This window comes from Dromaius novaehollandiae, chromosome Z (genome assembly GCF_036370855.1).
Source record: "Dromaius novaehollandiae isolate bDroNov1 chromosome Z, bDroNov1.hap1, whole genome shotgun sequence".
Classification (NCBI taxonomy): Eukaryota; Metazoa; Chordata; class Aves; order Casuariiformes; family Dromaiidae; genus Dromaius; species Dromaius novaehollandiae.
In genome coordinates this window covers 30,630,695-30,644,808 of record NC_088132.1, presented here as the reverse complement: position 1 = coordinate 30,644,808, position 14,114 = coordinate 30,630,695, and the positions used below count along the sequence as shown (strand labels likewise).

General features: G+C 36.4%; 1 protein-coding gene across 3 annotated transcripts in view; it reads right to left on the bottom strand.

Annotated features, from left to right (window-relative positions):
* Positions 1–14,114, bottom strand: part of LOC135324718 (death-associated protein kinase 1) — a 95,494-nt gene that overhangs the window by 23,334 nt on the left and 58,046 nt on the right. For 2 of the 3 annotated variants that reach the window (XM_064501548.1, XM_064501549.1), the window contains exons 5-17: positions 13,579–13,708; positions 13,247–13,295; positions 13,070–13,096; positions 12,471–12,623; positions 12,264–12,309; positions 10,009–10,098; positions 8,521–8,613; positions 6,817–6,936; positions 5,554–5,652; positions 4,650–4,748; positions 3,771–3,869; positions 2,011–2,208; positions 779–976 (exon numbers count right to left, since the gene is read on the bottom strand). In XM_064501548.1, coding sequence (XP_064357618.1) covers positions 779–976; positions 2,011–2,208; positions 3,771–3,869; positions 4,650–4,748; positions 5,554–5,652; positions 6,817–6,936; positions 8,521–8,613; positions 10,009–10,098; positions 12,264–12,309; positions 12,471–12,623; positions 13,070–13,096; positions 13,247–13,295; positions 13,579–13,708 — 1,401 coding nt within the window. The remainder of the gene's footprint in view (positions 1–778; positions 977–2,010; positions 2,209–3,770; positions 3,870–4,649; positions 4,749–5,553; positions 5,653–6,816; positions 6,937–8,520; positions 8,614–10,008; positions 10,099–12,263; positions 12,310–12,470; positions 12,624–13,069; positions 13,097–13,246; positions 13,296–13,578; positions 13,709–14,114) is intronic. The other variant, XM_064501550.1, reaches the window with a different exon arrangement.

Sequence of the window (14,114 nt, the reverse complement as noted above, 5' to 3'; positions counted from 1 at the left end):
GATCATCACACCTATGTGAAACAAAGAAACAAGAAAGTTCCTCCAAAGCATGTCATTCAGTCTACTGTCTCGAACTTCTGAAAAACTTTTACACTTAACATTTAAATTCTGAGACATAATGTACGCTGCTGGCAACAACTGGTTTAATAATAAATCCAAGCAATTTTATTTTTAGATAAATGTTTGATTAGAATTTGTTTTAATAAACCAACTCAAGGCATGAAAACATAAACCGGTCAAGATGACATGTATTTTTGTAACTGGGAATAGAATCTGCAGTTGATTTACATCACTTGTTAGATGAAGGTGCAGATCTTTTCACAACATTTGGAAGAATTCAAAGATTTTTTATAAAAAGGTGCCAATCTTCAACTCTGTAAGTAAATTATTATTATTAAATCACTTCAAGTCAATGCTCATTTAAGCCAGAAGAAATGCATTTCATCTGTTCTCCAGCTCCTAGCTGTAATCTGCACAAAGCAAAACCACATAACTAGGGAAGCAGGCTGGCAAATACTTTAACATTAGAGTTGAATAACAAAGTATGCTGTGACAACTAATTCAGTTGGGCTCTGTCTTCACTCAACTAAAACAAACTTACGTAAATTTACAAGACAAGCTATTTAATGCTTTGCATTTGGCCACCTTAAGAGACAAAAAATAAAAGAAAGGAAAAAGGAAAAAAAACACTTTTCATATCAGAGAAGTGAAAAAGGCCATCTATGCAATAGGTGAGCTATTATTAAACAAAGTAGTTCAGTACCCATATTCCATTTACCTTATTAGGCACATCCAAATTACAACTTGCTTCACAGAGTGCCATCACAATAGGAACATTCCCATCTTTGCAGGCCACATGCAGAGGAGTGTTGCCGTGTCTGTCTTGGAAATCTACAAAACATCCTTGACTGATAAGAGTTTTAACCACCTCCATTTGACATCTTCTTACAGCAAGGTGTAGGGCTATGTGCCCGTCCTGAAATCAAAAGACAACTTGTAAGCAAAATTTTAATATTGCAAAAAAGTACTTTTCAGAGTCATGATCATTTCATGGCAATTGTGTGCATCTCCCTGCCTCAAGAATCGCAATGTTTTTTACCTTTGAGAGTGAAGGCAGGGAGATGCACAATATCTGTCAGAACAAATCAACTATGGCATGAAAACAGATTTATTAAGCTACTGGGCTTTGCACTGGAATGAATGAAGTGCAAATAAACATTCTATGATGATGACTTCCCTAGGGAGTGGGAGAGTGACCAACAATAACAACCAGTTGAGTATCTTAAACCACTGTCGTGTTTACTGACAGAAGTTAGCGATGCAAAAGTCATACAATCTACGTAGGAATCAACAGTTTTAGAGGCAGAGCCTTTTCACTCTGTGGAACAGCTTAAAGCGATAGTGACTGGGAAAACAAATTTAATTTTTCAGAAGCAAAAGCATTCTTCTTGCTTTAACAACTATTTAGATGTAATGGCAATTTGATCGGGAATAATGCTAGCTATAAGGACAAGCATAGTGTAAGTATAAGCAATAAAATGCAAAGATTCTTCCTTGGGACCACATTCTGAATGACAAAAAATGGTTCTGAATCAACTGGAGTTATTTTTAAATAGCTGGAATGTAGATTACTGGTTTTAGCTGTGATTTATCTGACACATAGTATCAAAGGCAAACAGATTTTTTTTCTCTCAAGTTAACAGCTTGTTGCCAACTCCAGCAGTCAGTGTTCCTGCTTTTTTTTTTTTTTTTTTGAACGTGTGTTGCTCATAAACTGTTATTAATTAGTAAGGTGATAATGCAACAGCAAAAACCCAATCATGGAAAAATAATCACTCAGCAACTTTAAAGACTACTGGAGCCATCAATATCCACTCAGAAAACTCATGTCATAAAAATAATGATGTCTTGCAGCACTCAAATGAAGCAACTCAGAGGTACAGCTCTGTGACACCTGTGACCTCTGGACATAATTCTTGACCAGAAACAGCTCATTCACCCATTACTCACCTTGTCTGTTGCATCAAGGTCAGCTCCGTGCTCTGCCAAGCATTCCACAATATCATGGTAACCCCTAGCAGATGCTGTTAGGAGAGGAGTCTCCCCTTCTTTGTTTTTAATGTTCACATTACAACCTGCTTCACAAAGTGCTTTGGCAACGGAGTAGTAGCCATGCCAAGCAGCGCAATGCAGCGGTGTTTCTTCCTCCTATCAACACGGATTAGGAAACACACAAGCTGAAGCCAAATGCCAGCAGAAACTATTCTCCAGGTTAACTTAGAAATACAGGAAGATGTCAGGAAAGAAAAAAGTCAGTCTATTAAAGTAAGCCCTATAAAAGGGTGTGGTAATTTCTAATGCTGACATTCTCAAAGTGGGAATAATTCCTGCTGATAAACTCACTGACTGTGATAACTCACTAGATTTTCATCACTATCTTGATTCTGGAAGTCCATATTTCTAACCATAAAGCTATCTACGCACGATAACTGGCACATAAGCAACACTAATTGTGATGTTTCTATGCTGATAAAGCTATTTATCTTACTTCTTACTTGAAAACGCATCCTCCTTCATAAGCAACTTCTACATCCTGTGTGTTGAGAGACTAATACAGTATTTAAAATGGATCACTCACCAAGGGGATCTAAATTGCACGGGACTTGCAGATTGAGGCACATCACTGTTTACAATGTTCAAAGCACATCTAAATGATTTTTGAGTGTAGGCAGTGACTTAGGTACTTAGGAAACTGAGTCATCTAATGTCACATTAAGACACGGCTTTGAAGCTGTGGGCATTTTGAATTACTTCAAGTTCAGTTGTGACTGAAATTCTAATTTGGTCTTTGTTTGAACCAAAGAAGCTTCAAAACATTCACCTTCAATCTTCCTGTGGTTCATAACAATTCTGCAGAACATCATTCAGGCACTCATACGTTTTATAAAAATCAGGTATGGAAAACATTGTTTCTGTAGCTCAATGCAAAGCAGGGAGGATTAAAAAACAGGAAGAGTCATTCTGTTAAATTCTAAGCAATGGGATACCCTTTTGTACTTGGCAAATATCGATGAGGATACTATCGATGCTGGAATCATCAAATGATTCTGCAAAAATCTGAGGAAAAAGTAACAGCCAAACAGCACTTTCTGGGGCCCTTTGACCTTCTGCTGCTAAAACAATATAAAGATAGTCCCACAGCATACAGCATTTCGAAAGGCTGGAGGAACTCAAATAGACTATGGAATCTTAGTGAAATTTGGGTTGAATGATTTTTTTTTCTTTTAAATTAATTCTCTTCCTTCCTGTTTTCCCGTAAGAGTTTCCAGTTCAGCTGACAGGTAGGATTTATCTTCCTTCTTTATAGCAGCCCTCCTGCAAGTTCATTTCCAAATGAGAGCTTTACATTTAAGGAATCTCCATGACAAAAAAAAAAAAAAAAAAAACAAAGCAGAAGTCAAGGCAGTAACTAAGAAAAAGCATTAGCCTGAATTCAGGACACATCACCCATACCTTTGTGATGCACAGTTCTCTTCATTTTTAAGCTTTCATTTTCAAGAGAACCTGTGTTTTATGAGTACTGCTGTGGCAGTTTCATGCACACTGTTTCTGAATAGTCTTCATCTATTAAAAGGTATAGAAACCTCCATAATTCTATTACTTTTTTCAAATTCAAACATGTGTGAGGCATCAAGGCAAGACCAGGAGTTTTGACCACTAATGCTAAAGCTGTATTTGTTTAAGAAAAATAGAAAGTGGCTATGACTCACCTTGTCTTGAAAGTTTGGATAGGATCCAATACTACAGAGAAACTGAACCACATCCACATGCCCATACCGAGCTGCGACATGGAGAGCTGTCTCTCCAGACTGCAATTATAGAAGAAGAACATTCCAGTGTAGTTTCATACATCACCCATAGATACACACCACCATGCATGGTCTGAATTTTATTAAAAGAGTAACCTCTTTTTTAATACCCCAATCAGGATAAATTGAGCACTACTTTTGCTAATACGCCTTGCACTGGGTCCTTGACCAACTACATTTCGCAAGTATATATAAGTGCCTCTACACTGCAGCTTTGGCCAGTATAAAAATATTGTTAAGGTATAAGATTTTAACAGCAACCAATTTCTAGTGCCAACATTACTCAAATAACACTGCTGAAGACAAGGTAAATGATCATCAACTATAAAGTGTTAGGCTTCATTACAGTCAACTTAGTAACAGTCAAATTTACTTGTCAGACAAAAGCAATTTTCAATCAAGAGAAATGAAAAACAGAATCACGATTTTACCCTGTGTTCCAATGTGAAACCAGTCTTCATGAGAAAATTAATTTAGGCTTGTACTTCCCCACCTACCCACCATGTACTCACCACATTTATATGCATGCTTGGTTAACATTTGTCAGAAAAATAATCAGTACGTGCAGTTACTTAAAAGCTCTGTTATCAGAGCCCTATATGTCAGCTTATAAAACCACACTAAAAAAAGCCAGTCACGTTCTTGGGATTATGGCATAGTTGAAAATCATTCTAGTGGCAAGCCCTCTCCCTTTGCTAAGATGAAGCTATATATATATGTATATATATTAAAAAAAAACCAAAACCTATCTACAAAAAAGATGGAAAGTTTTGTTCTTACCTTATCCTTGACATCCAAAGGACACTTATTCTCATTGAGAAATTTCAGTGTTTCTACATGACCATGTCGAGAAGCCCAGTAGATTGCATTAGATCCAGCCTGTCCAAAATGTATTTTTTTTTTTTACATAGATCATCAAACAACTTGTCCTAATTTTAGATTGCCATTGAGATATACATGCACATACATGTACACAGGTACATTGAACAGCTCAGATTCATAGCAGTAAATGCGAGCTAGTCAAGCTATGGCTTATATCAGAACTTTGATTTTTTTTTAATCGTAAACCGAAAAAAACCCCAACCCTCTGTGCAAGGATAACTAACAGATCTTTACAGCTTTACATCCTCTTCTCCCTTGCAAAGGCATTTTTGAGGAAAAAACTGTCACAGGATAAAAACATTTATGTTACATATTTTACCATCTACTAGCTAGAGACAGTGGTTCTAGTGATTTGCTTTAAATGAGCTCCAGATGATTATAAGTGTTTCAAAAAACGTGCTTTGCAAAGCATACCCTCTTCACACTTACGAATTTTAGTAGCAATAGTCTATATCAATAAAATGTGCATTTATCACTCCATCCTGTACTAAATAAAGTTTACCAGTATGTTTTAGGGCAATTATTAATTTAAATTAATCAAAGCAATTTCATAAGCAACAACCACATTTTAAGATTAGTATTGCTCAAATTCAGCTAAAGTGATCAAAATTGAAGGCTATGCAGTAGCAACACCTGAAATTATTAAAGATTTGCTACAGAGGGCACTGGATAACTTATGTAATAGACTCTACAGCTCAGATGTTTTCATGTCCAGTACAACCTGGTCTGATGTGTTTGTTTTCTGCTAACTGTACTGAAACTCAAGAACACTTATCGAATGTTGACAAAGTAGAACCCTGACCTTATCTTGAACGTCAATACGGGATCCACGCTTTAAAAGCAACTGAAGCATCTGAATATTTCCACAGCCAGCAGCGATTAATAAAGGAGGTGTTCCATGCTATTAACAAAATATAAACAATATACTTAATTTTTGAGGCACTAAGGAAGAGAGCATGTTGTAGAGAAAATTATTTATCCCATGGAGCAAAGAAGTTTATTGCACTTCAGTTTTCTTTATTTCTGGGATGAGGTCACATTTACATTTACTAAACAGTATGCTATACATTAAAGCCAAGTTTTTCAAGACAGGAATACTAACATTAAACTCTCGTTAGCCCAGTTTGACAAGGATGTTCCCCTCTGCAGTCCCTTTATATGTGCATTTTAAGGCATACAGAATTGGTCACAATACCTCACAGACACAAATCACTAGCAACCTACTAGAAAATTACATGGAATTGTAGCAGTAAAACAAAAAATACACTGGTAACTTGAAAGGTTCAAGACCTCTTAACAGCAAAAGAATAAAGGCTTTAATTTTATAGCACTCTTCATCAATATTTTTGAAGTACTTTATAATGCAGATCAGTATAATCTATCCCTTTTTACAGGAAAGTGAAAAATGGAGCAGAGATGATGTATTCAAAGTCAACCAGAAGAGCCAGGAACAGAACTTCAGCTTCCTGGTCTCAATTCTGATAATCCAATTTAGTACAGCAGCAGTAAACTGAAATACTTTAGTAAGCAAAACCATTGCATTTCTGAAATAGATGAACAGCACAATCTAATATAATGTTGAGATAACCAGTTTCTGCAGAACGGGACACCTTTTTTTTTAACAGTGCTTTACAAAGTCAACTTCAGCAGTACGATTATCCCCATACTTTCAGTTTTTAAAAGGCCTCTGGAAAAGAAGGAAGTAATACCAAAAAGATAGGACTATTCCGCCATCTTCATCTGCCCTAAGAAACAACAACTTAAAAAAAAAAAAAAGCTGATAACTTGAAAGCTCTTGAAAATAGATTTGATTGTTACTTTTCGTTTGGAATTGTATTTTGCCAAGGCCTAGGTAAGAATATGTTTTGGGCTCCATTTTCAGGTAGTTTGAGAAGACTGAACACAGAACACTTTAGTAAGATTTCCCCAAAAGGAAGACAGAATTATTTCCCATCCACTTTTTTTTTTTTTTCATGTGTTACATTTCTACTTTACAACCCCACTGCTCTATTCAACAGGGTGAGAGCTAGTCCCCCACCCACCTCAGCACAGACCCATACTTTACCTTGTTGGGTTGATTGACATCGTAATTTGTCAGAGATCCCAGGAGATGCTGTAATCCAGGAACATTGTCATCATTGATGGCATGAATAATAGCTTTCATCACAAATGAATCTTCCTCATCCTTGTAATTAAACGAGAAAGAAGAAAAATTGTTAGCTTAAAAGAAAAAAAATTCCTCTCTATCTCAACACCTGCCAAGACATGGAAAAAATTTAAAAAGTCAAATTTTCAGAGTCTTGTACAACCTTTCAGCTACAAGGATATGATCCTTCCTGAAAGCATACGGCTAAAATGTATATGTGCTATTTGAAAATCCAGCTCTCTTCTGGTACAATATGTTTCATTCTTCTTTATATACGAACCCATCATATATTGTGTGAGATGCCAGACAAGGTTTTCCTTTATTAGGCATGTATGTTTCTTCTCCTAGGACTTTCAACCATTTGCATAAAACAAAACTGACTATGTTTGTGTATGTGATAGGAACGTTAAAAAAAAAGAAAAAAAAAGTACACAACTATAAAATGCAAGATGAAATTTTGAGTTGTTCAGAGATAGGCCACAGCAGAAGTACTCTGGACTTAACTGTCGTCTATTCAAAAGGACCAGTTATGAACCTAAAACTTAAGTAATGAGCCTAAATACCTTTGTGGACGTAACTTTAGTCTTCTTCCATGCACTAAAATATCAAAGAGCTGAAAGTCACAAAAGCCAATATTTGGGTCATTTCTCTCTCCTCTCCAGAAGTTACTGATTTTTTTAGAGTAACACTAGCATTAGGCTGTAACACGGGTGTGAAATGCTGACTGAGTGTTAAAAGGCATAGTGACAACTGACAACCCAGAGTGCATGGCTGGGGGAGGACTGGGAGAACAAAGAGTGTGAAAGCAGAAAGATAAGAGCAGGAAAAGTGGAAATAAGAGGCTGGAGTTGCACAGGAAGGATAAAGAGAGGATATCACAGATAAAAAAGGCTTTGAAAAAAACTCTTCTTTAAAGTTTGATCCCACTATTGCCCAGAAAAGATGAGCTTACCCAGCTCTAAATATATTAACATATATACTTGGATGATCACAGAATTTGTGAAGCATGTAGTAAAACCTGGAGAGTAAGCTAAATAAGAAGGCTTTTGGATTTACAAGCATTTCTAATTACAAAGCATACAACTATTGCCCCTGACTACTTAAATCTAGTAGACAATATAACACCACAAACTGAGACTGGCCAACTCTTAAAATTTCCTCCTTTAAAAACTGCTTACTCTGTTAACACTCTGCAACATTCACTGTACCTAGGAGGGTGTCAAGTTCTCTGAATAATTTTGAATATTTTAAAGTAAAGAAAAAATAAAATTACGTTATGCTATACAGTACCATGAAAAAATTCAGTTTTAACTTTTTCACATTACAATTACTACATTACTAAAGCTCCACATGAATCAAATTTCAAAATCAAGATAAATTAAATTCAAGTACTAGTCATCAGGCTCAATACAGTAATTAATTAATGAAATTCTACGGTTTATTTTATGCAGAAGATCAGATTATGGATAACACTTTTCTATCTTAAAGACCTATTTCTTCTTATATATAAAAATAATTAATTATATCCATTTACAACAATCCAATATTCGTGTTAGAATCATCTCACAAGCTGTTAAGTTTCAGACTTATTAAAGCAATCTAACCATAGAAATATATACTTACCAGAGTATCGTCACTCCTAGCAACACTCATGTTACTTCTGGACAAGAAAGATCTTGATAATCTTTGGCACAAGGATATTAAGCGCACTGATTGCTTTTTAAAAATAAGAAGAGAAAAGCTATATGTAAAAAAAAAAAAATCAAAACAGAATACTTGTGATAGGATGCTACTGCAGAGATTTTAAAGGAATACTGTCATATTACCAACACAAACAAACAGGAGTCTGATTCAAACCTTCCCCCTCATCTCCCTTTTATTCACCTTCAATTTCATCTGGAACTTTTAATGCAAACAGGCTATTCATATACACTAGCACAGCTACCTAATATTTTTTGGATCACTCCTCTATTTCATAAAGATGTTTAAATCCATAGTAAAATAAATTTCCATTACATCCTCTTATCCAAGTCTGAAACTTGTTAAAAATATTTGAAAAAGGGGGATTTTAGAGTACGTGCACACAGAAAACCTAAACTAAGCATAAATTAGCTGACAGCATTCCTTTAAGTGCCATATTACAACTACAGTTTAAGATATTCCTAGCACTACCATCTTGTTTTAGGGCAGCAGACTAATCTTTAAGTTTTATACATGCAGTTGATCTTCACCTAACACAAACATTAAATTTTGGTGTAAACGTACTTCTTAGCTGGATATTTTGCGCCACTGCTCCATGACTTAAGAAAATCATCCTATTTCTTGGCCTTTGTGACAATGCATTGAACTGCTTTCCTAATAATACAGCCCTCTGTTGCCTCATGTTTCACCCTCCCCATGATAAACAGATTTCTCATACAATAGTCCTGTCCTTGTTTAGTTTCAGTGTGAATTCCCCAGTGTGCACACTGAAGAAGTGGAGATGCCTGTCTTGATGAACAACTCCTTGCCCAGGCCCATGCTTTCAGCTAATGCCATGCCCCATTTCTGGAAAGATTAAATGATGTCTTCTTCTAAACAGGTTTGCAGTCTCAGACCAAAAATCCCTTGCAGAACAGACTAATTTTTTTTTCTTTTTCTATTGAATGGTTTACTGGAACAGTTAATTCTGTGAGGCCTGCTAAAGGGATGTTTGATATACTCAGATTACTGTCACAAAAACATGTGCCTACATTTACAAATGCTTTTAGTCTGCAAACATTACCAAGACAGATGATGACAGCATACAACTAGATGCATAAAACAAACAATCCACACACAAGCATTTGTATGCAGATCATAATGAAGAAGTTTTCTCCCTTATTACCATACTCAAGCACCTAATAATTTTTTCCAGATTAACACAAAAATAGGTTCCTTCTTCCCTCTCCTTTACTCTGAAAGGCACCGATCAGTGCCAAAATGTTTTCCTCTACTCAATAAAGAGTTTGAGATTTTGTATTGCCTTTAAATAAAAAAAGAGTGATCACAAATGTTTATGTCTCCCCAGAGCAAGCAGTGCTATTGTAACTGCATGTTGCCATCATTTTGAAGATTTATTGAACAACTTACTTTCCATTTTCGTCGTGCTGCAAACTTTTTGAATTTCTCCATATTCACTGCAGATGCTTTTCTGCTAAGTGCTTGTTGGGTGTCTTTAGGCTATGGGCAAAAGTAAAAGAAGGTCATTAGGAACTATCCCACAATTACAACCACAACTTCCATAAAGCATATTCCTGTCTCTAAGTCTCTCTGCCCTTCAGTGATGACTTCTACTTACATTATAATAGTATTATCATACTGTCATAATAAAAAAATGGTGTGCTTACAATTACAACACGCACAGCTTAGTGGAGCATGCAGCTGGAATACCTTGAGAAAATACCCTGAAGAAAATCCATACCTGAGAATGTTCCATGCAACACTAATTTTTTTCTAGTTGTAGGGATGGGAAAACGGAACTAAGTTTTGTGGATTCCCTTACTTCCAGCAGAGTGGTCTTGAGATGATAATTTTGGGTTCAGGGTTAATATAATGAATTATTTTCCTTGCTGTTTGCCTTAGCAAAATATGAAGCTGATGAAATAAGACAGTGCTGTTGACTACCTCATTTGTTTGAAAGGCCACTTTGAAACAAAGACATAAAGGTTTCAAAAGGAAATTTAACACACAAAAAAACCCCCAACAGTCAATAGAGCATTCAGCTTTGTCCTTAACTTCTCTCTCTGGCAGAGGTATTGGATATCATTTCCTAGATAAATCTTATCTTCCAGGAAAATATCCCACCTGATTTTAGATGCCGTCCAAGTTATTACTAGTCTCAGTGCAATCAGTTGGACAGGTTTGTAATTTCTCTCTGCTGGGTCCAGCCCCCACTCCCCCTGCCTCCAGAAGACCATCCCACCTACTTCTGCAGAAATCTCTAACACTGTACCCTTCAATCTTTCTCAGACTAGTATCATGTACCAGTTTCCAGTAGAGTATACCAAATTTTGCATTACGTGAGCTGGGACTTGGAGTCTGGAAGGCCCTACAAACTCAGTTTGATAGAGATATTCAGGTGAAGGCAGTGATGGGAAGATGGGAAGGAGGATATGAGCAGTGGTATGAGGGAAGGATGTCTGGAAAGTTAAAATATAAAGGAACAGAAGAGGGTACAAATCAGCATCTCTTGTTCCAGGAGTGGAAGCCCTGGGCTCTGAAAGACAAACTCAGACAATGCTTGCTCTAGTGGTTTAAAACATCACTACCCTAACTGCCTGCTTCACATTCCAGCTGTTCACGATTGCGCCATGGAAAAGTCATCAAAGCACAGTGGGTACCAATACTTCTTTCAGTCAAATGTGTAGTTTGGCATACTGGTGTTTAAGTGTTTGCCCCAAGATGTCAGGCTATGAACTGGAGCAGCTGTGACATGGACACATTCTCCATTTCTCAGAGAACCAGTAAGCAGAGGTTTCAAACACTCACAGCTCTTCTTTTACTGAGTAAGAGTCAACATCCCTAAGGCTTAATTTCTAAGAAAATGAACTACTAGAATGAAATTGATTTATAATAGATACAGATACAAAGGACTGAAGTAATCAAGATAACAGAGCTTAACAAGTCATTATTTATCAGGTCAGCAGTGGCAACTTAAATTAAACCTCCAAGGGAAAGTGCACGCCCAAGACCGGGGAAATTACTGGCACTGAAAAGATTTACTGTTCGCAAAGAGAACGTGATATGCAATTGATTACATTAAGTGATAGGTATACTATACACATATTAAAAAGAGCGGTCTCTTTCCTCTTTCTCTCCTGCTCAATTTAGCTGCACCACAACAGTTTGATCCACATCAACCACTGTGGAACCCTCAAAAAGAAGTGGATCACTGCCCCACATCAACTGCTTTCTTTAGTCTAAAGAGAGAGGAAGAAAGGAAGGAAAGAAAGAAAGAAGAAAGATGACCCTTTTGTCCAATCTAAATATGGAGATTAGAAGATGACAAATGTAAGTGAGCAGAGGGGAAACTGGACTGGATTCAGAGAATGTGTCTTTGTCAGTACAATGCTTTCTGAACACTAACTTCTCTGCCTGAGCATGATTTTAATCTTCATAATGGACTGCAGTACTTGCCTACCACTAACCAACATGGAGGATACCTTAATAAAGTCCACACTCTGCACTTAGTAGTTTACATAGAGACAGCTCTCTGAAACAGTAAGATCTATTGAACAGATATGCCAATTTTTCTTTTGAAGGTTTTGTTAAAAAACTGAAAAAGTATAATACGAAATAAAGACTGATTAAAAAACAGGATAAGAGAGAACATATTACATACTAACCTTGATCCAAGGATGCAGCAAACTATCTTGAATAGTCATTCTCTTCCTTTAACAGGAGAAAAGATACAACTATTTCAGATAATAAAAATTACAAAAAAATACATAATACTATATTTTTAATAAACTAACATTGCAAAATATGTAATCTGAAATGCTACAGATAATTCAGTGTGCAACAGCACATATATGAGAAGAGAAATAACTCACTTTGGATCCTTGACTAGAAGTCTTCGTATAAAATCTTTAGCTAGGGCACTAGTACTACTGAAGAACTCTTCCTCAAACTCATAGTTCACAGCAGACACATTTGCTAATGTTTCCTGTTTGGTTTCTCCAAGAAATGGTGATGCACCACTTAGACTGCAGAAAGACAGAACAATCCTCTCATTACATGTTGTAATATTGCTGTTTCAACCCTCTATGATCAAATCAAGGCAGAAGGTGAATGTACTTCTTTTCTGCTTTAGAACTGCAAATGTATTTTAAGGAAGATTTGATCTAATAGGACAAAAAGCTTCACTGTAATTTCAGAGAATGTTGATTAAAGTAAAGCCTTTAAGGAATATCGCCTAAAGATGTGAAGCCAGCTTCCCATGCTATCTCAGTGCTGACTAATGTCTGTTCTTTCAGTAACTATACTATTGCTTTTATGATCACTCGACTTATGTGCAGACTGGCTTGATTTGCACAGAATTTTTACGTGAATTTTTGACAAAAATGAAATCATATAACTGAAAACCCAGAGGATAGAATCAGAATAAAAAATTAGTATTCCCAAAGAATCACCTGTAGATTTTGGTACTTACAGAATGTAAGTTATTACACCAATACTCCTGGAGTGAACAAGAAAAAAAAAGGAGCGGGGGGAGGGAGACAGAGAGGGAGAGGGAGGGGGGGGAGAGAGAGAGAGAGAAAGAAAAAAAAAAGTTAGAACTTTAGAATAATTATGAGAGATTTATCTCAAAAAAGATTCAATAGCTTACCACATATCTGCTTCAAGACCAAGAGGTTCATAATTTACTATTTCAGGAGCTGAAGGCAAAAAGAAGAAAATCAGTACATAATCAAAGAACAGACCTACGTCACTCTGATCATGTGTATGTCAGACATAACTAGCCAAGATGCTGATAGATAAAGATAACTCTAATTCAAGTCTAAGTTATTAATGAACACTATAAATTGTTCTACTAAATTTCAAAATGTCACAAATTGCACACAAGTTATGTAAACAGTAACTCAGCCAAACCAAGCTAAGCCACACATACCATTTCACATACTGAAAAAGAGTAGTCTGAAGAAAGAACAGTGTTCTTACCAACAAACTCTGGTGTTCCAAAAATATTTTTGAATTCATTTCCAAAGTCGATTTTGTGTGCTAAACCAAAGTCAATAATCTTGATTCGAGGCTTTGGTACATTCCTGTCCAGCAACATTATGTTTTCAGGCTTCAAGAGAGAGGAAGGAGAAGAAGAGGGAAGAGATAAGTAGGTACAAAATGTCTGATACATACAAGTACCCTTAAGCACTGAGCCCTCGCTCAGTATCTACTTCAGTCTCTTGATCTGTGTCTTCAGCAAGAAAATCCTGTCATTTGCTATTAAGACCTAACATGCTAAAATTAAGTACAATAAATCAGGATTTCACACTGATGACAGGCTCCTGTTATTTCCCTGGGGCTGAGATTCTACCTTTTGTAAATATAACTACTGCAGTTTTCATGTGGACCAAGTGAGCTGAAACACATCCTATCACGTCCATAAGCTAGCATGCCCTGAAGAGCTCTCAGAGCTACACATGCTCTGCTCACATAGTTAAAGATGACTTTTGGAGCCACTAAGAACTTCAATATCA